At 37.2% G+C, this 27,694-nt stretch overlaps 1 protein-coding gene across 4 annotated transcripts in view; it reads left to right on the top strand.

The window, feature by feature from the left end:
- The window catches only part of LOC123314451 (protein-tyrosine sulfotransferase), a 445,878-nt gene that overhangs the window by 292,099 nt on the left and 126,085 nt on the right, over window positions 1–27,694 (top strand). For all 4 annotated transcript variants that reach the window (XM_044899752.1, XM_044899749.1, XM_044899750.1 and 1 more), the window contains one exon: window positions 25,108–25,447. In XM_044899752.1, coding sequence (XP_044755687.1) covers window positions 25,167–25,447 — 281 coding nt within the window. In that variant the 5' untranslated portion in view covers window positions 25,108–25,166. The remainder of the gene's footprint in view (window positions 1–25,107; window positions 25,448–27,694) is intronic.

Genomic DNA, 27,694 nt, shown 5'->3' with positions numbered 1-27,694 from the left:
AATATTAAAATATATTAAATGTTAATTTTTTACTGTCTTTGAAATGATGTTATTTCACTTCAACTATAAGTAACGATCTCGTCGTGAAAATTTTGATTCATGATAGTTTATATGGAACGTCACTAAGCATTAGGAAACTCCAAAGCTTTTTCCCGCTTGGTGACAAACCACGAACTCATTAGGGCGCCGTCAGAGCAACTCTCAACATGCATAGAATTTCTTATCGTAAATTTCCAAGTTGGAGTCTTCATGGAATCCGAAAGTTCGACTCTAGGCTTTCGCAAGGATTCCAAACGTCACATATCGGATGAAATTTGTACGTCACGTGCCAATCTCAAATTCCGCAAATGTTTCGCACCGCAACACACGCCGAAAAGAACTAAAATCCCCGCGTAAAAGTCGGCGGATTCAGCAACGAAGCGTTTCAGAGTTCGACGTATATTTCGAGCTACAGATTTCGGTATAGACTGACACAGAAATCGATCCTTCTATGTCATTTGACAGAACGATAGGTCCCTAGTCGCCAACTTCGTTTATTTGACGCTGGTTATCAACTTCAAAACTAAAGCATTTCGAAAACAACCTTTGAAATTGATTATATTTCCTCCACTTCTGTAGCCTAATCGAACAATTCCTCAACTACTACGGTAGGATCTACCGAATATTTCATTCTACACAAAGTTGCATACGGATTACTCTGATGTGACGTAGGAACATGTGGGCCCACATCATAATGCGCATGATTCAAAAATCTAATATAGGGTTTTATCAAAGAGTATCAGAGTTGATACTCTTTGGTTTTATGTGGAAGCCTTCAAATTGGGCTGACTTGACGTGGGAATGCATTGGATGATGGAACCTGACGCATGGGACGAAATTAGGCGAGAAATATGAGGAGCAAAGCAAAATTGGCTTTGCATAAAATGCAGGGAAATGGAATAGTTAGAGCAAAAATACGACTCGTTAGACATGCACAAGAAAGTCAGAAAGGCAGCCGGAATATATAAGACTAATACATCTGGGACACTACATGATGAAAGCGGTAAATTGATCACCGACGTCAAACAAACAATGGACTGCTGGAAAAAGTATATAGAAAACGTTTTTGCGGATAACAGGCCTGAAAGTCCTCCAGATCTGGACAACACAGGCAGCGTACGAATAACTATAGACGAGTAAGACGATACAGAAGGCTGTATCCCCGCTAAAAGACGGTATTCGACAATTGACACGAATATTCAATAACATTCTACCGAGGTAATACCAAAGATCTGGTTGAAATCGACTTTTATACTTTCGTCAAAATGTCGCCATGCAAAGAGTTGTAATGATTACCGGGCCATTAGTCTTATGAGCCATCTCCTCAAACTCTTCTTGAAGGTAATACAGGAGGATATTGAAACAATGCGAGGATAACGTAAGTCTCACACATTTCGAATTTCGAAATGCCCTAGGTACTAGATAGACGCAGGGATGTCAACTGCAATGTGTTTGCCTGCTTCATCGATTATCAGAAAGCATTTGACAACTCATTGAAATTCTTAAAGAAATCGGTCTAACGGCCGTTTTCAATAAACCTATCTATCCATCGTTTCACTTACTGACGATTAACAACCATTGGTAACCATTCTAAAATATATCTGCAGATAGATCATAAAAACGAAATCACATGCAGTGGTTTCTATGGTAACATTTTTTGTTTTTTGAAGATGACGGAACATGTAGGCCCACGTCATAATACCCATGATTAAAAAATCAAACATAGGGTTTTGCTTGTTGAAATGCAGTGGATGATTGAATCTGACCAGGGGCCTTACACTTCTTTATCCCCACTCCAAATACAGTTTTCAGTTCTGTAATCAGACGCTGGATGATGCTGCATAAGAAATATTGTTTGATGCCATCTGACAAGTTGCCCTTCCTCTGCAGTAATGAAACCCTGCCAGACGAGCAACACGGTTTCTTGGGGGTTCGATCTCTCTTGACCTGTCTCTTGCGATGTGTAAATGAATGGACCAAGCATACTAAAACACTAGTTGACGTTATTTATTTGGATTTTGCTAGTGCTTTCGACCGTGTACCAAAGAGACGCCTGCTTCACAAGCTCGAACATGTTGGTATTAGAGGAAGTCTCTTGAGATGGATTGACTCGTTAATTAGCTCACGTCAGTTTCGTGTCAAGGTAGGGAACTCTATGTCTTCTTTGTATGATGTGGGAAGTGGTGTCCCACAGGTTTCTGTGCTGAGACCACTACTGTTTCTCGTATTTGTTGTTGACCTTCCATCATGTCTGAGAAGTGTATGTTCCTGCTACGCCGATGACATCAAATTTTACTCGGACTCATCGAACGTCGATCAGTTGCAGAGTGATCATGAGTTGGTGTGAAGGTGGCCATGTGAGTGGTTACTAACTTTGAGTGCTCAAAAGTGTGAAGTCTCCACCTTGGCAGGAACAATCCCCAGCACCGATATTTATTGGGCGGTGTGCAGATCGAATCTGTTAGACGGCACTGTGATTTGGGCGTGACTATTTTCCATGAGTTGAACTGGTCGGCCCATATTCAAAATATTTGTGCGCGAGCAATAAAAACACTACCTCATATGAAGAACATTTCCGCGTTGTTCGGTTGGGACCTGTAAATTGCTGTACATCACTCATGTTCCACCTCATTTGAAGTACGCTGGACCTGTCTGGTATCCTTCCTTGGCTAGAAAGCGTCAACTTCTAGAGAGTATTCAACGCAGGGCCACCCTATGTCTGTCAGCATCCATTTTATGATGACTGCGCATGATCAATCTCACCTCATTTATGGAGCGCCGCAAACGTGGTGACTTAAGAGGAGTTTATACCACTGGACCTTCTGGCCATCCGTATAAGGCGTAAAGGGGGGAAGACTACCAGAATGTGGGGTGTTCCCGGAACACTTGAACGATAAGTAAAAGTTACGGATATTACAATAGTTTAAACTTTCGTAGAAAAGATGGGAGCACTAAACGAACGTCTGTTGTCAATTTCACCAGGATACGAATTGTAGCCGATGGCGAGACTTTTCGTGAAATTTCTTCATGTGGAAATTCAAAGAAAAGATAATTGCACCTCGGAAAGTTAATCACATGAAATATTTGTTCTTCAATGAAAAAAAATTTCATTTTCAACTTTCCGAGGTGACGAACTGATTGAATTGAATTATAATGAGGACCCCATATAAATTAGTGGTTTCTGCCGTAAGATATTCATTTTCATTTTTTGAACTGACCATCATAAGGATGTAGACCCCTCTTAATTGTCACATTTCGAGTGTTGCATAACTTTGTCGGTATTGACTTGCGAGATATATTTGCTATGAACACAAATAATCTGCGTGATCATCATGACAGATTAAAGCGTGAAATGTTTCGGTAACGAAAGATATTAAGGAGATAAAATTGGACCAAAGGAATTACCAGGAAAAAATGAAGAAGGTGAAGGAGGAAACCGAAAAAATGAAAAAAGAATATCGAGAAATCAAGAGGTATAATCACTACGTATGGCGTTGCCGATGTGAATACTGGTAATAATAATAATAACACATTTATTGCAGAGTGATAATACAATCTTTCAAAATACATTAAAGAGAAAAAATAATAACTACAAAAGGACTTACGTCAGTAAGTTATTATTGTAAGCCCAAAGATACCAACAAAAAAAACTAGTTAATCATTCCCACACCTCACATTATAAGCTTCAAGAATGCGCACACCCAGAGGAATAAATAAAAAAAAGAAATTGTACAAACTTCTCAGTTCGTTGTGTTCAGCAACATCCTTCGATACTCACTCTTGAACCGCGATGGACTACTCATCCTCATAGAGGTAGAAATGCGGTTATACAGAAAATAGATCGAACACGAAAAAGTTCTGAGGAATAAAGATGTTCTATGAGCAGGCGGTGAAATTAATCCCCGAAATCTAACATTCACATTGTGAACGTCCGACCTAAACCTTATTTTATTGTACAGATATGGGGGCGTTCGAAAACAGATGATGGAATGGAATAAAACCATGGAATGCAGTCCCTTCGCTTATCCATGCTCAACCATTGACAGCACTTCAACTTATGGATAATTGGTTCAAATTTTCTTATGCCACAAATGAACCATAGGCAAGAACGTTGCACTCTCTGTATCCTCATCTTATCAACAACCCGCAAGCATGGACCGTAAACAGCGTCACAATAATTGAAATGACTTCTCTGAGGACGTTTTCCGTTCTGTTTCTTGATTGTTCATAATTTTGTATTTTTGTTTCGTTAATTTTATTTTTCAATCCGTGATTCAAATCATAGAGGCTCAGGTTCACAAAAGATTATGCATATTCAGCGGTCGCTATGGTAATGCCAGCCTACTTATAATTCAGCAGGAAAACGTATTAAATTTTTTCTCGTGTAATATTCATGTGAATAGCAACATATGATACATTTTTGAAATCAGCAAAAAAATTGCAGCAAGATGAAAGAACTTTCCACTGTCGTTTACATTTGAGAAATCAAAAATCCCTGTCGTATCTCGAAAATGACTAGATCAAAAAATTCAATAATATCATATTCGAATTCCTTATAAGAAAGTGACTATAGAATGTAGATTTCGAGTACGAGTTCCAATAAGCGAGTTATTCGTTATTCAGCTTCATTGAAAATGTCAAATTCTCAATTTTTGTTCATAACTCAAAATCTATGAACGTTGGGGTAGATCTGTTTTCAGTTTTGGATTAGTCAAGAAAAAAGAGCTAGAGAATGTGTTATCAGTTTTCTTCTATCTGCTATAGTTCACGAGATCCTTTCAATAGACAACCCTCTCTGTACGTCTTTGAAAATTTTTTAAAAAACTTGTCCTTCAGGGTTACAATCGCCAAAATTTTAAAAAATAACGATTTTTTCTTTTTTTTATAGACAAAGTTGCGTTCGGCGCTCGAGGTCACAAACTTGGATTATTCATTCGGCCAACATCATAAACAAGTCTGCATACTACCCCATACTTTCAGGCGATCAAGTTATTGGAGTATCTGTATGAAAATATCTTTCAGGAACCTATCCATCTTCGGATCCCTCCAAGCGATCCGTCACCTCGTAGTGCAGTTCACTAATTCCTTACCATACTTCAGCCAGGAAAATATAATTCGGGCCCTCATCCTAATCCGAATGAAACGTGAAATATGGCTCTATGTCAACGTTCTCCGAGTGCGAGGCGCGTCTTTTCCTATAAAAGGCCGATATATCATATTTTGCAGGGAAATATTTTTAAGGGTCACAGACAGCACCCATTCTTCTTTCCCTTCGGAACGGAAGAAGGTTAATCTCTGTATTCGCGATCTAGGCCTTTCCGTGAAATGATTCTTTTGTGACGGTTTCGTTGGTATTCATCCTTCTTGCATTTCCGGGAGAGAATATTTTTAGCTACTTCTTCCCTGTATTTACGGATTTTCATTCTGATATAGACCCCTTCCTCATTTCTATTCCAAAATAGTGAGTAAAGCCGCTTCATGGCTGCTCTGGTTTTGTCAATCGCTTGTTTTATGTTGTTACATACCTGTATATTAATTTATTTCTGTTAGGTGGCATCTTCCCGACAGAGTCGACACGTGAAAAACTTGATTGACCGCGCCGACACATATGCTCTTTTTTGGAGTTAATTTTTCAAATCGTCATTGTGCTGGCTTCGTTGAAAAGACAAGTATATTGCTCTGTATCTAGAATAAATTTTGAATTACGATTTTTCGGATAGAAACTAGAATAAAGCTGAACTTGATTCTCAAATATAGTGGGAAATCAAATCGAAATTTTGCGGAGAGCTATATTTATTTGTGTTCATTGTTCATTGCCAGCCATGGGCGCCCGCAGAAATTTTTCTCAGGGGGAGCAAAATATCATCTACGGTTAGTTTTACTGAAAGAAAAATTTCTCTAACGATGACTATCGAAAAATTTCCAAAAAGATGGAATCAATTAAATGATCGTCAAGACCGAACGGCTGCATCGAGCTCCATAAAATCTTCAGATTATTAACTAGAGGAGTTGCTCTTTCAGAATATGTATCACATATCCATCTACGGCTGGTTTTATTGAAAGAAAAATTACTCTAACGGTGACTATCTGAAAATTTTCAAAAAAATGGAATCAATTAAATGATCGTCAAGACCGAACGGCTGCATCGAGCTCCATAAAATCTTCAGATTTTTAACTAGAGGAGTTGCTCTTTCAGAATATGTGTCATATATGCATCTAAGGTTAGTTTTATTGAAAGAAAAATTACTCTAACGGTGACTATCTAAAAATTTTCAAGAAAATGGAATCAATTAAATGATCGTCAAGACCGAACGGCTGCATCGAGCTCCATAAAATCTTCAGATTTTTAACTAGAGGAGTTGCTCTTTCAGAATATGTATCACATATCCATCTACGGTTAGTTTTATTGAAAGAAAAATTACTCTAACCGTGACTATCTAAAAATTTTCAAAAAAATGGAATCAATTAAATGATCGTCAAGACCGAACGACTGCGTCGAGCTCCATAAAATCTTCAATGTTATAAATATGGCCGACCTTAGATGCGAAGATTCAATATCTAGTAATTTTGAATTCTTGGGCAAAATATTGAACAAAGAAAAAAGCATTTCATGTTCTTTTGAGAATCTCGTTTCAAGGGTTGAAATCATATGATCTAAATATTGGATGAATGTAGATTTTTTTGAAGTAATTTTCAGCTGAAGATGCTTCATAATTGGATATGTACATTTGTCTACCGCGAATTCGTGGTTTTCCAATCTCTATAGAGAGACTCTGAGCAATAGATGATGCTTTGGAAAAAATTTCTGTGAAGCATGCATCAGCGGAACTATATTTTCCACATATATCTATAATGAAATTTATGTGACGTTGAACATCTACAAAATTGATGAAAACATCTTCTAGTGTATTTGCTATTGGTTCCAAGTTATTTGAATATTTGCTTGCTACCGTTAAGCAAACCACAAAAGTGAAAGAGTTTATTGCAGCTCATAACTGAGCAGCTCATCTTGTTGTTGAAGAATTCATTGAAATTTATTTTTGAATATAGTTTCAAAGTTTTCAGCGAAAACTCGCAAAGATTTATATCTAGCTGACCAATGAGTTTCACAAAACAAAGGATAATATAGAAAGTGTTGTGCTGAAAAAAAATAAGGCGATCAGAATCTGGCCCCCCCTGCGGGCGCCCATGTTGCCAGCTAAGAGGAAGTTTTAAGCACCGTGTGTCGCCATTATCAATCTTTAGATACATTTTTGATTATTTTCTACAGAGACTTCAGAAGGATTGTTACACGTTGGTTCAAGTAACTCTATGTCAGAACCAAGAAGACAATTAATTATAGGAGAATTCTATCCTGAGAATTACAGGGTCTCATCATCCACCGACGCCATTTTGACCAGGTCCGCCAGGTCGTCCATGTCTTAATGACTTTTAGGAATATTCGCACATGATTGAATTTAATTGATCATTCATATTAATTATTGTTGTCTGTTAGGTAAGTAATAAAATTGTGAATGGTGAAAATTCTTTCATTTCCTTAAGAGAATCATTGATGCAAAAAAAATTCAGCCCTGACTACCTTTTGAATTATTAGAACGTAACGAAGTGGCTTTGATAAGTCAGTCTCTTATCTAGTGTGATTCCTAGATACTTTACTTCATTTTTCCATTCCACTTCTCCACCATTTTCTAAGCTGGTAGTAAGCCTTCACTTTTGCAATATTACTTCTTGCCTCTTTCACCCCCGGTGCCATTTGCATATAATGCAAGCATATTTCTTGGATTTTTCGGTACATCATGGATATAATCCCTAGTACTGATCCCTGGGATACTCCTGCATACTTTCTTATACTCTTGGATAGTTCCTCAATAACTTGCATAATTTATTATTATTATTGAATATACAGGGAGTATTTGAAGGTTACGTGAGGAATGGAACAGCAGGACAGAAAACAGAAATGGAAGAAAAATGTTTCGATGAAAAACTAGACACTATCTCGATTGGACCGGAAACAAAAACATATATCGCATTTGGTACAGGATTACCTGATTGAATGATATCGCAATGATGAAGAATATTATCACTGAAGAATTCTCGATTGAACCGTTGGAGAATAGAACCTCAAACCACAACCCCTTCGAATTGATAACTGGAGAAGAGCCAAGAGAAGAACTTCTGCAAACAAGAGAATAAATCGATTGGGTTACATTTGGGCATTTGATACGATCGGAAATAACAGAAATACACGATCAACATACCAGAGGATGTGGTATATGCCGTTGATGCGTTGGAAATTATTATATCAAAAGCCTATGAAAAAAGCAAAAAGAAAATAACGGACTAGCATCCAGTCATACACATGGTGATACGCCCAGAGAAATAAAAGATCGCATAAGGGGTAATCGAAGACTGAGCAGAACATAAAGGATAAATAAAAACGAGATGAACGAGAGAAACCTCAACCACCACAGCCATGCCCTGAAAGTTCGGAGAACAAGCATATGGAACAGAAGAGTTCTAGAATTACTAAACACTTTCGATCATTCTGCATGTAAAATGCAAAAATATCTCAGAAGGGAAAAGACTAAAATTCCACCCCTTCACGGAGAAAGAGGAATGACTTATACGAATATCGATAAGACAGAAGCATTGGCGGACTCGATCGAAAAACAATCGAGAATAAATTACAGACCGGAAGATGAAAATTAAGATTTAGAAGAACTGACTGGTTGAGGACAACGAGGAATGTATGGACGAATCACTAATAGATAATGAAATAGAAAAACCAAGTTCACTAATCGAAATTAAGGAGATATACATCAAGAATTTGATGAATAGAAAAGCCCCCACAAGCGATAAAATACAAATGTTATGTTGAAGAAATTACCTAGAAAAGGTATAGCTGCTCTCATAAATATTGCAAACGGAATAATGAGGAATGAACAATACCCGGTAAAGTGGGAAACAGTAGAAATCATAGTGTTTAACAACCAATAAGAGAAGAAATTCTCACAAAACTACAGACCCATAAGTATATGGTCGGTGCTAGGAAAGGTAGTTGAAACATTAATAGCTAGGATGCTAATAAACTGAAGAAACCAAACACCTATGAACCTCATAATAACAGAACAGTTCGGATTCAGAAGAGACCATTCAATGGAGCAGCAATTACTCAGACTCACAGAATACATAACAGAAGTATTCCAGAATAAACAAGCAACGGGCCTTGTTTTACTAGACGTTGATAGAGAATGTGAAAGAGTGTGGCATGAAGGATCAGATGTGCTGGATATTGGATCAAACTGTGCATTATGCTCAGAAATTTTCTGCAAAATAGAAGTACGTGAAAGTAGTAGGACAATGCTTCACAATCAGTTATACGGAAGCCGAAGTGCCTCAAGGGTTAGTACTTGGATAACAACTGTACAACAATAACATTCACTGAGACATTCACGATATAGCGAAGTATCCAAGAACAATGCTCACGCTATGTGCAGCCGACACTGGAATCGCAATTCGTCATCGCAAACCAGACGTCATAGAACGGATTTCACAAGAAGCGGTCGACGAATCAAATTACTGATGTATAAAGTGGAGAATCAAGCTCAATTTTTCTCGTAGAGAAATCTACGAACCGCAGCAAATTGTTGATGGATGATGAAGCTGAATATTTTGGTATTACTCTAGAGTCTAGACGAAGGACTAACCTGGAGAAGCCATCTAAAACAAACCATTGACAAAACCAAGCCAGCGATGAATAGACCCACTCTACCCACTGATAGGTAAAAGGGGCCACATATCGAAGAGACAAAATTCAAAATAATCAAAGCCGTTTGTAGACCACAACTGACATATGGACTAGGTGCTTAGAGATTCGCAACATAGAGCCCATATACAAAGAATTCAAGCAACAGAAAACAAGCTGCTACGATGTGCAATAGATGCACCTTGGTTTGTAAAGAATAAAGAGATTTATCGAACGCCCCCAGGATAGGGTTCGTCTTGGCCATTATAAAATCGCCCTCTGAAAGATTGTTCCACTATCGTAGATAACCCCCTGCTTTATTTAAAAAACATTTTTGACAAGAAGAAAAAACAATTACAGAAAATATCATCGGTTTCAAGAGGATATATATATCCTGCTCAAACGGATCCTAGTGTTTCTGTAATCTATTTATTTATATAAATATATTACAGAAACACTACGATCCGTTTGCAACAAACACACTTAGTGTTAAGTGTCCCTTAAAATGGACCCTCAACTCAAATTAACTTAAAATGCACCAGCTGTCAACTGACATTTAAATGGCTTAAGGTAACCTTAAATTTAAGTGCTCCTGTAATGACCACTTAAATATTTGAGGGCGGGATTCTAACCTAAAATAATTTGTTGAACTGGCTGCAGAACTTCCCATTTTTGATGGATTTTGAGAATTTAATGAATTCATTACTGAACACCAAGCCTTTCCTTTTGCCTTCATTGTAATACCATCAGTCTTTTTAATTTTAATTATGTGTCTCAAATCATATTATAGTTAGCAACAAACTTTTTTCTTCTGTTGAGAAGTTGGGTGCCCTTTGTAGATTACCACCACTTGATTGGCAATCATTCACCGTATTCGTACTAACAAGGACCTTTTCTACTTCTTCCACTTCAACGTTAATAAAACAAATTCAATTCGCATAAGACCTTACAAAGTGTTGTATAAGTAAGTATAAACTTAGGTACCTTTTATTTGACAATCCTTATTATTATCAATAATAATTCTAATTCAATAACAAAGAGTTGTTTTACTCTTTGATATTAATATAATGATTTACTTGAAACTGACTGACAGAACAGTAAAGTTAGGTTAATGAAATGACAACGATCATCGGCTCATCACTTAAGATTCTGTCACAGCCACAGTCATGCAACTGGTAATAATATTAAGCGTCCATTCTTTAAACGACGCCGACGCGTGGTGCAAACGGGCCTTAGCTTTTTCGATGGATGTTCACAACAGTGGCACATTTATTTATTCAGAGTGAGCTCGTGCGTAGCTTCCCACACTATGTTCAACTAGTTTGAACCGATTCTTAACAGTTCTGAGTGCAAACCAAAACAAAGCTATTATCTTCCTGATCGGTGCCGCTGTGGTTGAATCAACAAAAATTGCTAGTCTCTAGTAAAGACATTGTACGTCACAAACTTTTTCATATTTGAAGATTCTAACTGAATCTTGATCTGATACGTGGTGGACAACTAATGTCAAATGGTTTCATGAATAAGTTTGAATTCGATTTTGGAATTTTAAGAAAATTGCCAATTAAGAAAGAATATGAGTGTAGGAATTCGTTTAAAAAATCCTTATATTGACCCGAAATTGGATTATTCCTCCTCCTCCTGTTTGACCACAAAAACATATGTATAATAACTAAAAATAATTTTTTTCTGGAAGTACTAGTCAGGGTGATGGACCAGCCCTGAGTGCTTCAATTATACATCGTAACTCAGCATTGGAATGATGCTAAATAACTTCTAATTTCCAACAAACTCCTGTCAGCACCTAGTGAATTGGTGATGTAGACATTTTCAGAAAATTTGTTGAGATTTCAAAAATACCAAAACAATGTTTTGTCGATTGAATTCAAATTTTTGTTTTTCCTTATTCAATTAAGTTTTTACAGCTTTGTATATTCAGTTTCCTTTAAACGTTTCAAGCATTCTGCCGAATGATAATCAAACGGAGGTCATTAAATCGGAATAGTACTCATTTGTAATACAATGAAATATTCTGGAGTTTTTCATTCCGACAGAACCCAATTCCCCAATCACTTTCTTTGAATAATAAAAGCGCTGCGAGCTTACGTCGGTTTTTACAAGTCGTGTGGAAATTGAAACGGCTGGAAGTTATATGCAGGATGCATCTGATGGGGTTGCATTGAGAATTGGATTACGGTCGATTTAAATGGAAGTTACGAGCTGGGTTACTTAGGTTAGTTGTATAATTTTGGATCAGGAGAGTTTCCGAATTACTTTTTAAGCTATTGGTATTGGGTTGACTGTTACAGTTTTTCTAGGTTCCGTTCTGTGAATTCGTTTGGATCACCATAAGAATATGCATTTACCCAGCTTGCTCTTAAACTATTCAATTCCTGGATTTGATTGAAAGAACAGTCAAAATGTTCATATTGCAGAAAATCTGACATAGTTATCAATTATACGTAAAATTATTCGTTAGTAAAATTATTCGTCCAACTGGTCTAAGGTTTCCGCCCTTCTCATCACATGCCATAGGTCTCTGAAAATTACAGTGACTCCAACAGGACAGTGGCGAGAATTGTGGTCTCGTTTTTCATTGGTTAGTTCCATTTTTGCAATAACATAGCAGATTTGGACACGTGACGTGAACTATCCGAAAAGAGTGGAAAACTGCAGAAGTCATAGTGTTCAACGAACCAGGCAAAGATAAAAAATTCCCCCAAAACTACAGGCCGATAAGTTTATTGTCCGCCCTAGGAAAAGAAGTAGAAAGAGTTATCGCCAGGAGGCTTACAGAAGAAACTGAAAATCTGAATCTCATTCCAGCAGAGGAATTCGGATTCAGAAGAGATCACTCAACAGAACGGCAATTACTGAGACTCACATAATACATAACAGAAGGATTTCAAAATAAACAAGCAACAGGTCTTGTACTACTAGATGTCGACAGAGCACTCAACTGAGTATGGCATGAAGGATTGATTTTCAAAATGAGATATGCTGGATATTCAATCAAACTGTGCAAGTTGATTAGGAATTATTTGAGGAACAGAAGGAGAAAACTCCACAACCAAATATATGGAAGTAGGGGTGCCTCAAGAGTCAGTACTTGGGCCGTTACTGTATAACATATATATTCACGATATACCAAAATCTCCAAGGACTATGCTGACACTATATGCCGACGACACCGGAATCTCAATGCGACATCGCAAGCCAGAAATCATAGAAGGAAAATTACAAGAAGCTGTAGATGCAATAAATGACTGGTGTATAAATATAAATAAAGCTCAACGGAAAAAAAAAGAGCCAAGCGATATTACTGCAGAAGAGGAAACTGAGAACTACAACAAATCTAGAGGTAGATGGAGAAGAAATCGAGTGGAAAAACGAAGCGAAATATATAGGTATCGCCCTAGACAAAGGTCTAACTTGGAGAAGCCATATCAAACAAGCCGTTGACAAATCCAAGGCAGCGATGAATATGCTGTACCCGCTGATAGGTAGAAAGATCCACATGTCAAATGAGACAAAATTGAAAATAATCAAAGCCGTTGCTAGACCGCAACTGACTTATGGATCAGGTGCTTGGGGATTCGCGGCAAGAAGCCATATACAAAGAATTCAGGCAACAGAAAACAAGCTACTACGATGTGCCATAGATGCGCCTTGGTTTGTCAGGAACAAACAGATATATCGAGATTTGAAGTGGGAAACCATCACCGAATTTATGAAGAGGAAAGTTGAAAAGTTATTCGAAACAGCGAAGGAACATCCAAACGAAGAACTCAGGAGACTAGTGGACTAGGATCCGGAGGAAGACAGAGGAATAATGAGAATTTACAAAAGGAGACCGCGAGATCAATTGAGGAGAGATTAAAATGAGTACGGAAACTTATTAAAACTATACCTACTAAGAAGAGATATCCGAAATGGACGAACATGAACACCCTAGCACGACAATGTGCAAGAAGAAATTAACCGATCAAGGGATAAATGGTTTATAGGCAAATGCCGGGGAACCAATAAAAAAGCAGGTTAGGTTTAGTGTGTCGCGAACTCAGGAGAGTGAGTAACCCCACAGTGTTCCCTAGAAATGGGTTGCTCTGGGCGAGAGATAGAGCCCCGTGTTTCCACTGTCGCAGATCCCCCCCTGCAAAAAAAAAAACAAAAAAAAAAGTGACGTGAACTAACCAATTGATCAAATTCGTCATCAATACTGAACGAATTTGTTTAAAAAATATTCTCAAGACATAATATGTGCTTTTTACTTGTTTTTATAGGTTTTTTGTTCTTCCCATGTTATTGGATTCACATTTCGTTATTTTCATTAGTGTTGCTGTGGTATGAGTCTTGATACCTAGACAGGGTGTTTTTTAAGGTGAGGCTTTTTTTGTTAGGTGGAAGAACTCATCAAAAGAGATCATTTCGCCGGCAGTTGCTCATATAAAATATTCAATATAAAAATAATGCAAAAGTCGAAATTGTTAGAAAATTAACACCCTTCATGATATTTCAAGTTACCACGGCCAAAATTCTCCAAAATTCTTCAAAAATTCAAAAAACAAAAGCTCTCAGAATACTTATAGTTTTTACACAAAAAATAATCAAAATATGGTTTTCCCATAAAATTTTGAAAGATTTTTACTTTCAGCCCACTTTCCCACATTGTTTTGTGAAAAAAAAAACCATGATCACTATTGTGTAAAATTTACACAACCAACCAAGATTCCAAAATAGTATAAGAATCCAAGAAAACAAGTCGCAAAAAAATATGCGTACCATTTCTTAGAAAGACAAAATTACTTAATTGTTCTCGTTCATTGGGACAATTTTTATTATGTGCCGAAAAGAGATTGTTTATAGTCATTTCTTGGAATTTCAATGGGACACGTGTGTAGTTGATGAAATTTAGAGATTAAAGAGAGAAAGATAGCGAGAAATATACCTTAGAGAAGGACAGTAGAAGTTCTTTGTTCAATATGAATAGCGCTGATAAAGAAGTTTCTATTCTCGGCAAAGTCAGTACCAATGAGTATTGAGTACCTATTATTGTTCTGTGGTCAGTACGTTTTGCTCCTTTGTTTTCCGTTATGGCAAAGATTATAGACTCTAATAAATCTATAATCTTTGCGTAATGGTTTATGGGACTGGATATAAGTGATCTGCAAACTAAACTGACTTGGCTTTACTTTAGACTGTGATTGCTTTTTTGTGAATTGGACCTTCGGCATATTCTGGACTTTTTAAATTTGGGTTGCCTCAAGAAGAGGATCTATGCGACACCCATCATGACATTGGATGAACTTCGGTAAAAAATCAGTCAAACTGCGGCTCATATCAGTGGAAGAAGATATGCACGAAGCATTAAAAGGTCATTTTTAAGGAGATGTCGTGCGTGTATTGATGCTGGTGGCAAGCAATTTGAACATTTATTATAAGGGTTATTATCAAATAAATCACATTTTTTAATAAATAAATAAATAAATAAATGAATAAGTTGCCGGTATGAAAAAGAAAACAAAAATTTTTGAAAAATTGTCGACGTGGTAACTTGAAATATTATAAAGGGTGTTAATTTTCGAAAAATTTCATAATTTATTTTGTAATTAAATAAAAAATTGAGCTAGATTTTTTTTCTTATTTTTCCTGAAGTAGTTATGACCATGTCCACCCTACGACGCTGGCTTATCGTTGAATTTTGGGACACGTTGAATAATGAAAATTCCCTTTCCGTCAACTGAATATATTGGATATTTGACCATTCAACTGTGTTTTATTAAAATCATATTGAATTACCCTCCTCACGAATACAATTTGTCAAACAGAAATAATCTCGAAGAAGAATAGTAAATACTCCGTCGAACCCTTCGATAGTGTTGAAATATCGACAAATTCCCATATCCCCGATTTGCTGAAATGTTGATGCTTCCAAAAAGTGACAGGTGCACACACCAGGTTTATCCCATTTAAATCTATGATCTTCATCATAAACTTCTTGGAATTCTTCCACTTCCAAAAATTTGGATTTGTTTCAAAACCGTGCGGGGTCATCAGCTTGTGATTTTCAGTTGAGAAAGTACATGGTATGTGTCGGAATCAATAGTAGGTACAATTAAGTCATCGTAGTATTGCCCGCCATAAAGTACTAGTTGAGGTATTTTATTCTTCTGTGGTAGTTGAAAATTTTTTGTCAAAATGAGAAAATTTTCGTAAAAATGAGAAATTTTTCGTTCGGTCAGGTCCAATTGATCATTACTTTTCGTTGATAGTTCTATTTGTATACTGAGAACCTCTTAAGGGGAAGTAGTAAATAAACGATTCGGGATCAAAACGATCGACATTGTTTGCGTTTCGGATGCTACCCCAAATACGGAAATGTGCCACAACTTTGAGCAATAGGCAATACATACACAACATACAGTTGGAAAATGGAAATTACCACGCGAGAGGTAATATTAGGAATAATTTTCAGTTATTCCTGAATTTCAGCGTAATTTTGGTGTATATCATTATGAATATTTTTGCAATATATAAAGAATCGAATCGCTGATGTCACCCCGCCGCTCTTTCATCGAAATATGTTGGAAAACCGTCGAAAAATGATTGTGAAAACAAGTTTTATAGACACTTAAGTTCAACTTTTTTTCTCATAAAAAACCAACTAAATTGGAATAAAAAGAGACGAGGTGACATCAAGACGTCCTATAACTTCAATAAAAAAAAATCAGGGCTTCACGTTCAAAATTGAAAGCGTGAATTAAGAACTAGTGAATGCCGTTTTTGAATGGATATTCTTAAGGTATTACATCCCCTCAAAGAGTTTAGTAATAATATTGTCATAGTTGAAGGAGGTGATTATTCATGAAAAATATTCAAATCACATCAGATAACTTTGTAGCTTCTGAGTGAATTGATAATCGTGCAGAGTGAAGTCCATTTTAGTTCTATTATTATATTCCTATAAGAGATTCCATTGAAATGCCAAACTCTGACGAAGGTCTATCCGAAACTTGGAGACATAGGAGTTGGATCCATTTATCTACTCAACAGCTCGGATTCCTACCACGTATAGTCCCAGTTAAATTGAATTTGCAGTTCATTTCGACACGGAAATCCCCAATATAAGCTATTTTTATATTTACGACAAATCCTCTCATCTTCCACATGACGGAAGCGGCGAAGAAATTGAATACGACGAGACAAAGGGGAAAATACTGAAAGAAGTTTCGATGGTTACTTCGACCCTTCTCGGGATACCCGGAAATACTCTGCAGTCCAGAAAGAATTTGAAGATATTCGATCAGGGAGCAGTGTTCGCATGGGTTGAGCTCTACTTGTTTTCGAGTTGTCAAAGTTTGTATCACAATATAGTATAGTCCATTCAAGAATGATTGACATCTTGGGTGGCTATGGAAAATTGAATTTAAGTTGGTAATAGCCCATAAGTTGAGATTTTGTGTTGTGGAATTCAGGTTGGTATTGGAAATGAACAGTGATCTATTATAAGTGAATCTATGCACTGAACCACTGACTGACGATAATTTGAATTTGGTACTGCTATTTATGTCCTTAATTCATTCGTACAAATTGGAAACATTATTCTATCAATAATTCTGAATGCAGATTAATATACTCTGAATTCGAATATTTCTTCTTTTCAAATGATTTTCTAGGTTATATTTGTTTACTTTCAAGTCCTACTGGGATGTCAATCATTCTTGAATGGACTATATATTCGTTTTCGATTTGACAACATAAGGCTGCATTGCAAAATGTTTATGTTTATGAGGTAATAGAAGAGAGTTCAAGGTTTGTAAAATAATCAAATACTAAACTCATCAGTCAGAACCTAGCCAAAACAATGATAATAAATTTTTCATAATCAAATATGAAGAATGATAATAAATCAGCAATCAATAAAATTTTAAAAAATTCACTCGTCTGAGAGAAAATTTGCTGAACTCTTGCTTAATATATGACGAAAACATTACCATATGAAATGCATACATTTTTCGTAGTAAAATTTCCAACTGCAGTTTTATATAATAGTACGAGAGCTGGCAACGTCGAAAGAACAAGAATTTTAGGAAGACTGATTTTTCACTACATGATTCCTTATTGTACGTGGCCCAAGAGGGAAATTCTGGATTTACTCGGGCGTGTCAGATTAATATAAGTGGAGATACCTTAGACCTCTACCAAAAAGTAGACCTGTATATTAGTGTATATAGGGGGATTTGTCTATGACAGCCTATCAGAATAGTAAAAAAAAAACGATCATTGTACATACTCGAGCGTGTCAGATCAAGATATATGTGGTTAATTACATGTTGAAATTCTCTTAATCTGATGATTTAAGCTTGACGAATATGTGTGGGAGGGCGCAAAAATTGCAAAAAAAACGTCACATGTACATTCTCGAGCGCATTGACTTGTTTCCTCATATTGAAGCTAATGATTCAAGAATAACGGAAAAAGTATAATCTGACAGTCACAGTAAGCCGAAACAATAATAATTGGCCATAAAGTTCACGAAAATCAGTTTTTTTTAATTATCTCCTCTTCTGGGCTTCAAATTTTTTTCGCATTTATGTTGAAAGCTGTAGAGCATAACATTGATTCGTTACTAACCACCACGAGCATAATATCATCATCTCAGTAACCGTGCTGTTGACTGCTATAACTCGAGGTCCCAAGACTCCCAAGCAAATCCAAAATAATTTAGTTTAGAATTGAGAGAACTAGAACACTACACCTATGCTAAGTTGCGCGCAAACTTTGCTAAACTAAAATTAATTTTAGATCCAATAATTAATACCGTTCTTAAAGCTCAAAAATTTTCATTTAGAAGGAAACCGTTACTTAATCGATTCAAACTACGCAGAATCGAATAATTGAATAAATTTTCATGTATTAATCACACTTGAATACTGCCTTCATGTTTGGAGCTCAGCAACAAGCCGTTCGTTGCAAGTTTTGGATTCCATGCATCACTATTTGTGTTCTGTAATGCAGTCGTTGGAACATCGAAGGAGATTTGGCGACTTTTGCTTTTTCTGGGAATAACAAATTGGTGGACTTTTATTTGAGGGATTCAGGGCTGAAGTGAACCAAGTCCATGCAGCCTAGTTTTGAGATACATGACATAGAAGTTGGTTATCACCAATTAATTCAAAAGTGACTTCTTTAGATTTGTGTAAAGTGAATGTAAGCATATGCTTATATTCTAGCCTAAGTCATGTATCCCAAAACTAGGCTGCATGGACTTGGTTCACTTCAGCAGCTATGAAGCCCCCATTTATCAGTCCTTCTTCCACCTAATACGTTTCCAGCTAATTTGTCGTCTTCGATGTATAATCTTCAACATTTTAAGATGATAATAAACAGTACGCAACTTACGCTTTGAGACAACTCGGTATTAGGTGACATTGCTTTTCCTTATCAGGCGGTCAAACTTAGAAAACAAAAATACTGGTGATTGTTTCAAAATCTTGACGCGGGCCGGATTAGACTGTCACGTGGGCCGAACCTGGCCCGCGGGCCGTAGTTTCCCCATGCTTACTCTAAGGAGTGGGTTTCTACCTGTGTGGCTAAGCTCCTCGCCTTTATCACCTCCTAACTCAAAAACGGTTAAGGGTAAGAAAAATTGCTTCAGCCAAAAGTTGTAAAGAATTTTATTATCTACAACTTTCATAATGAATATGTTATCATCTTCAAACTGTAAGATTAAGAGAACCTCCCTGATTATTTTCAGATTAATGGGTCAACACGTCTGCAACACCGAGATTAACCACCTGTATGAAAATCTGACACGCTCGAGTATGTACACGTACCTAACGATTTTTATCTGCATTTTCGAAGGAGCGCTGTGGTATTGCTTCACGTCCTAATTGTCAGTCTCTTGAAAAGTAGCTTCCTTTGGGTCCAATTAACATATTCTCTAAAAATCTGACACGCTCGAAAATTTTTTTTTTACCATTTTCAACTCTTCCGTACAGCCAGCCCCACCGCGCCAACTGTCAAATTCAATATGAATTTATTATCAGAGACACTCAGGGCATATACAGTATCTTTATTTGACACGCTTGAGTATTTACACCTGACTATCTTTTTTCACAACTTTGAGAACCTGCTTTCCCCACCGCTGAAAGTGCATACATCATAGAACCTTTTTATCTTTCTATCATCTGATCTTCAAAATCCACTAGGTCTCTGGAATTTAAATTTTTTGAGCAGACATTTTGGCCGTTGCTAAATGCCTGGCAAACGCCATTTTGTATGAAGAAAATAGTGGTATTTCAAAACATTTCAGGAAAGTGAAATTTTGGTTTTATAGTATTTAGGTATTCAAGAGTAAAACATGAAATTGGCAGACATTAATTCGGTTGCTAAAAGAAAGCAGACGCCCTCAAAGTTTCAAAATACTACGTTATCGGGCAGGGCATATGCGATGTGAATGATCGCAAAAGAGTCTAACTAGAAACCATTTCAGGAATGCTGAAATTTTGATATTATTATTACCTATTATTTTTCATTGAGGGATGTACTTATTCTCGATTCTTTTAAGACCATTCACATTGCAAATGCCTCTGTAAGTTAGCGTCTTCTAGAATTTTGAAGGTACCTGACTATAAGGTAGCAACAGAATTGAAAGTTGCCAATTTCGTGATCTGCTCCCGTACATATCAATAATATGATACTAGCATTTCAGTCTTCCTGAAGTTCTTTCTGGACCCATTTGCGATCATTCACTTCGCAAGTGTTCGTATCCAATAAAACAGTATTGTGAAAGTATGAGGGCGTCTGCCCTCTTTTAGTAACCACATTGACACCTGCCAATTTCATGTTCCGCTCTTGAATATCTGAATAATATAATATCAAAATTTCAGCCTTCCTGAAATGGTTTTCGACTCTTTTGCGATCATTCACTTCGCAAGTGCCTGCCGGATAACGTAATACTTCGAAACTTTGAGGTCGCCTGCCTTCTTTTAGCAACCGAATTAATGTCTGCAAATTCCATATTTTACTCTTGAATATCTGAATAATATAATATCGAAAATTCAACCTTCCTAAGATGGTTTGAAATTTCACTTTTTTCTTCATAAAATATGGCATCTGCCAGAAATTTAGCAACGCCCAAAACGTCTGCCCAAAAAAATTCATATTCCCAATTGTGTTCCGAAGTAGAAGCAACAAAAATTAATCTTTCCAAAATTAGTGCAATTTCACCTTTTTTATCTATAGAACCGCTGCATAAGAGAACGCGACAGCTCCCAGCTGGCATAGGTGTCCTTTTCAGCTCGGGTGACTCCAAGGAATCAAATATTGAAGAATTAGCTTTCCTAAAATTCATGCTCGTAAATGTGGCTAGCTCTCAGACTATAATAAATTACGAAAAGCAGTCAGATCTTCCCTAATCATGATACCAGGATTTTTCAGATTCCTTACCATTCGTCACTTGTCGTCTTGTTTTCAGAAGATAACACCGGGATATATCGTTAGATAAAAGAAATCAGCGGAAACTCATTAAAAAACAAAAGGATTAAAGATTCCGGCTCATTCTTTCTGGCGCCGGCAACACAAATCATGGGAGCTGTAGCCGATATGGAAATGAAAATTTCGCGGTACATACATGGTTTTTCGGTTAATTTGCTGAAGAGGTGCATTAATTGCCTGGCTGATCCACTTACAGTCCTCGTGAATCGCTGCTTTGAGGAGGGCTACTTTCCTGACGAGTTGAAGCTAGCAAAAATCATACCGGTACATCGAAGGGCGACAAAGAAGATCTCAACAATTATGGACCAATATCGATACTGCCAGCTATGTCGAAAATTTTTGAATCTCTTGTCAAAACAAGAATTACTTCGTTCCTGGAAAGGAATAACCTGCTAAGTGACAAAAAACATGGATTTAGGAGAAAGAGGTCGACTACTACCGCGCTGCTCAAAATGATGGAGTTTTTCGTTGAGGCGTTGGATAACTCTGAAGAGGCCGTACTAACCTGTATGGACCTCAGCAAAGCTTTCGACTGTGTCAGTCATAGCAAACTACTCTCCAAATTGGAGTATATTGGCGTTAGAGGTACACCATTGAAATTATGAAAGCATATCTGGAAAATCGAAAACAGATTGTGGACCTAAATGGTGTGTGGTGTGTCATCTATGAGAGAAATCACATCAGGAGTACCCCAAGCATCAATACTCGGACAAATTTTATTCCTCATTTATATCGACGACCTAGTAGATAACGTGACGACGGATGAAGAGGTGCTTTTTGCATTCCTAAACAGAGCAAAGGATGAAAAGGTACTCCGAGAAAAGTCAGGAAATTTGATGGATGGGGCTGTTCAATGGATCAACAGGAATGACTTGAAAGTGAATACAGACCAAACGCAGGAACTGGTAATAGCTACAAAATTTCACAACATCGAGAATATAAATCTACTGGGAGTAACAGTCAGTGGAAATTTGAAATGGACACAACATGTTGATGAGTTGTGTAGCAAGGTTTCGACTGCAATATTCGCCATAAGACAGATTAAGAACTTACTGACTGAAAAAGAAGCACTTCTCACCTATTTTACGCAATTCCACGGAAGAATGACCTACGGTATAATCCTATGGGGAGGGTATTCGGAGGCTGATAGTGTTTTCATAAAGCAAAAGTATGCATTAAGGTTGGTGATTGGAGTTAATCGGATGACCAGCTGCAGGCCGTTTTTCAAGAGATATGGCATACTCACAGCTTCATGGTGTTATATCCTCGAGTACCTTTTATACACTGCGCAAAACAATTAACGCACATTCTGAAAATCTCAATCTTCATGAAAGTTAACTCTACATTGACTTTATAACTTATTTTTTATGTTCTCTCGGAAGGTTTTGAACGAAACAAGACACATTAAATGGAAGAAAAATTCAGGGTTTCACCGAATCTTATGTGAAAGAAAAGAAATGAACAATTTTCAAAATAGGTACTGAAATGCTTGGTATTTCCACCCCTTGCGTTAATTACAGCACGGCAACGACAGTTCATACTCAAAATGAGTGATCTTAAAATGTTCTGATCTAATCCTTTCCAGATTTCTCCGAGTTGGATTCCTAAGTCATTAAGAGTACCTAGCTGGATGATTTTCTGAACTTCTCAGCCTTCTATTGAGGTTGTCCCAAACCTGCTCAATCGGATTGAGATCTGGCGTCTTGCTGGCCATTCCATTCGAGACACTTCAACCTCAACCTTCAAGGTACTCCTGAACGATGCGCGCACGATGGGGTCTGGCATTATCGTCCATAAAAATGAAATTTTCACCAATGTATGGAGCAAATGGCAGTACATGCTCTTCAAGAATATTCCTTATATACTTATGAGCATTCATAGCTTCATTATCAACGACCACTGGGTCTGTGCGAGCAGTCAAAGATATTCCACTCCATACCATAATCGATCCTCCCCCGAAACCAGTAGTATTCAGGAAATTGCACTGATCAAATCTTCCATGTGGAAGTCTGTATACAAGGGAACGTCGATCACAATGGTAGAGGCAGAATCTAGACTCATCTGTGAAGAGAACTCTGTCTCAATCGGCCTCTTCCCAATGGATATGCTCTCTCGCAAAATTAAAACGCGCCCTTCGATGGGCTGGGGTAAGAGCTGGGCCTCTTGCCGCGACACGAGGCCTTAAATCATATTCTCTGAGGCGATTTCTTATTGTCTGAGTGCTAATTTGCACCTCATGAGTTTGCTCAAGCTGAATTTGAAGGAGGCGAGCGGTTGCAAACCGTTGTCTCAACGAAGAAACTCTCAAGTAACGTTCTTGAATGGCAGTTGTTACCCGTGGTCTACCCTGTCCTGGTCTTCGGACATTCATACCTGTCTCCCTGAATCGCTGCAACATTCTGGACACACTTGTATGGGAAACTCCAAACCTTTCTGCAATTCTTGTGTATGTCCACCCTTCTTCTCGCGAAACTACCGCTTGGGCACATTCCTCTTGGGTCAAATTGCGTGTTTCGCGTTGCATAGCGATCGAGTGTAGAAAATCAAACGAAAGAAAAACTATTGATCACTAGAATTGATCGAGAACAACTGATTTTAGAATGGAGCCAATACATTCAAAATCTGATAATATCATCTTTTTTTATTCCTGCTGGGGAAAAAACATCTGTATTGAAGAAAACCGTTGAAAGTGGACAACATATGCATGCATAATTCTGATAAAAATAATTATCATTGAGAACACCTTCAGTTGTAGAATAAATTTGAGATTTCCATAATGTGCGTTAATTTTTTTGCGCAGTGTATATTCATAGAAATAAGCTAAAGAGCTGAAGACAAATTTTTAATTCCCAAACATCGATTGAAGAGGACGCAGAATAACTACATTTTCCACGGAGTGAGAAAGTTCAGATTCCAGTCCAGGTTACCTCCCTTCGTTGTGAGGCTTTCAAGAGGATGTTCAAGTCCCTGTTTGCCAATAATGCCTTCTACTCAATGGATGAGTTTATGTCTCATCGGTTCTAGTCTGACACATTGTATGTCTATGTGTGTTATTTGTCTGATTGTTCTATACATGTATAAGTATATCTTGAAACTTGAAACCTTACTTTTGTATGTATCAAGTCATACAGTTATTTATCTTTTTCTTTGACATACCCTGTGAAAATTTTTAAGGGAAATAAATTGATTGAAATTGATTGATTGATTGATTAATGTTCACAAATACCAACTTCAACGTATTTTTGAAGAATTAGACTACAAATGATTTAGTACATTTTCGACTGTGCTGAAGTTTAATAATACTGTTCCTGGCGATCCAATTTTTTCCGCAGATCCATGTTCCCTTTCTTCAAATTCACAACTTCCTCCTAAATCGAAACGACTTTCTTCTCTGCTTCGTTAAATGCCATCTCTGCTTCGTTAAATTTCATATCCAATTCTTGGGTTATTTTTTTTTTTAAGGGGGCCTACCAACCAAGTCTGAAAATCTTCTCTCAAGAGAAGATATAGTCTTCGATGTCGCGTCTTCCTGACCTGTCCTGACCTTAATTTTCGAAGGCTAATGAAAACTCTACCCAATATCGGAACCTTCTGTCGAAGAACTTTCTGAAATTAATCAAAATCAATTTCTGTACAGCTACGTGAAACTTTTTAACAACAATTTTTATGCTTCCTTTCACAAGCAGTTAATAAAATTAAGAAGCATTCTACACGCCACGTCTTCCGCGCTGACAAAAGTTAGATAGTTAGATATTCGTATCAGAGTATTTTTTTTCCAATTTAAAAGTAAATACCAATAATCTCACACTTGTTATTTCTTTCAGGTTATTTCAAATCAAGGAGGTACGAGCTGAGGAACTGCCTCATCGACAAATCCTAGGTTATGTTGCTGCGGCTTGGAAGGGGTGGCTTGCGGCGAGCGGGTATCTATGGTTTCGGCCTGCTCTGCGTTTGCGCCGTTCTGGTCAAAATAACAGTATTATGTTTTACGGACACTTTAGAAAATGCGGTCGATTCTATGGTCACTGCGGAAAAATACGTGGTCGGTTCAGACAAAAAAGTGTACGAATATAACAGACAGATGCCTTTAATTTTTATCGGTGGAGTTCCTAGATCTGGAACTACCTTGATGCGAGCGATGTTGGATGCCCATCCTGATGTTAGGTGAGTGAGAAACAATGACATAGATAAATATTTTTAAATTTACAAGTACAGAAAAAGGTCCCTATTATATGTGCATAAAACTTTACAATAAACTACCAAATACATGCAGAATGTCTAGCCTGATAAAATTCAAACATACTATAAGGAAACTCCTGATCAAACTGGAACCATATTCACTTGGCGATTTTTTAAATTGTAACAACTTGCCAGAGTTTGTTTAAATTGTATATACTTACATGCTGAATGCTGATATTGACATCATTTCATTCCTCTCTATGTAATTTACCTGGAGATGATTTGAAATAAAGGAATTATTTATTTATTTATTTAAATAGACTCAGGCTTCATTCACAATTCCAACCATCTGTGTGAGAAGAGGTGTAGATTCTCTTGTGAAACAAATTGAAAATATCGATTATATTGAGCTAGTTTCGAAACGCCCAAAGTGCCTGTTTCTGTGTTACTATTTCTCTTGTACTACAAGTAGCCATAATTCGGTGAGAAAATCCCAGAATACCCAAAATATATTATAATTTGTGTTATTTAAAACGATCAAAACAGAACAAATACCTTCGTTTCTTATCGGTGCAGCACATGCTGTTAGGCCGATTAATAAATATAAAGGGGGCCACACACGATCATCTGCTTCGAGGTAAAAATGATTGAGGAAGTAGAAATCACCAACAAAACGCTTCTAGAAGAAATCAAAAGAAGCAGGGAGGAACTTAAGGATGCAATAAAGGCAGTGGAGGTGAGGTTTGCATTGGAGTTGGAGGGAGTCAAGCACAGATTGAGCAAGGTTGAAAGAGAAAACCAAGAATTGTTGTCTAGGATTGAATTTCTGGAAAGATCAGAAAAGAGGAATAACCTCATAATATTCGGATTAGAGATAGAGGAAGAATTAACAACACATGGTGTTATCCGATTGTTGAGGGATCTACTGGGAGTTGATTTGGTTGAGGCGGACCTCAATAATTTTCGTACTCTGGGTAGAAAAAAGGATAGCCCATTGAAGATAGAGTTTAATACTTATTTGAAAAAATTACTAGTGTTGAAGAACCGTAGTAAATTGAAGGGAACACAAGTGCACATAGCTAACGACTTAACTGTTGTTCAGAGAGAAGAAATTAAAATTTTGAGAAGGCATTTATTCTCTGCAAAACAGAGAGGAGATAATTGCTATATAAAAGGCAATAAGCTTTTTGTTGACAACAAAGCATATGCTATCTCGGATCTTGAGCTGTTGGGGGAGGTGGATACGGAAACCACTAGACCCAATAGTGCTCCGGCAACTCCGGTTACGGTTCGCTCCCAAGCATCTATTGCAGATCAGCAAGAACCTGGAAGTATTCCGCAGAATACAGAATATCGGAACTTTCATAAAGTGGAAAAGGGCCGACCAACTGCTGAAAGGTCATATGATACTCGAGGCACGAGATCTGTCACATCAGGACTCGCTGAAAGGTACAAGTTGAGGAAGAATTCAAGGACTGCGGTGGTTGATGGATAACTCTTGAAGAAATAAAGCTCATTTTTCCTTTTCTTTGATTGAGATTTTTTCGTTCATTTTGGGTGTTGGTGTATTTGTTTGTTTATTTTTTTTTTTTTTTGTACTGGGATGGACCAATATATAAGAGATTTCGATAATATGGTGGAATATGAAACAGAGGAAATAAGCGACTGTTACGAGATGTCCGTCGTTCTAAAAACAGCTGGGCAACCAAAATTTTCCATTTTTCACGCAAACATCAGAAGCATTAACAAAAATTTCGAAGAAATGTCACTTCTATTGAAAACGCTCGGTTACAAATTTGATGTAATCATTTTCACAGAAACCTGGTTCATTCCTGACCTGAGTTTTTTTAGATTGGATGGATATGAAATACTTTACAATTTGGGTGAATACAATCAAAACGATGGGGTTGTGGCCTACGTGAGAAGTTCCCTTGTATTTGAAAGTTATGTTTTGACCATGGGTAGAACAAAAGTACTTCGAATAATTATTGGTGGAAGTGAGGACGATATTGTTGTGGATGCAGTTTATCGATCACCGTCGTCATGTCCTTACGAGTTCAATGAAGATCTTGCTCGATACCTTGAGAGTTATTGTAGTAGTGTGGGAAAAGTATATTTCTTCGCTGGTGATTTAAACATAGACCTAAAATGTGATGCAGACTATGACCAAGATTATTTGAACATTTTGGGGGAATTTGGATACTGTTCACTCATAAATAAATATACTAGAGT

This window comes from Coccinella septempunctata, chromosome 5 (genome assembly GCF_907165205.1).
Source record: "Coccinella septempunctata chromosome 5, icCocSept1.1, whole genome shotgun sequence".
NCBI classification, from domain to species: domain Eukaryota; kingdom Metazoa; phylum Arthropoda; class Insecta; order Coleoptera; family Coccinellidae; genus Coccinella; species Coccinella septempunctata.
This window is presented reverse-complemented; position numbering and strand designations above follow the sequence as displayed.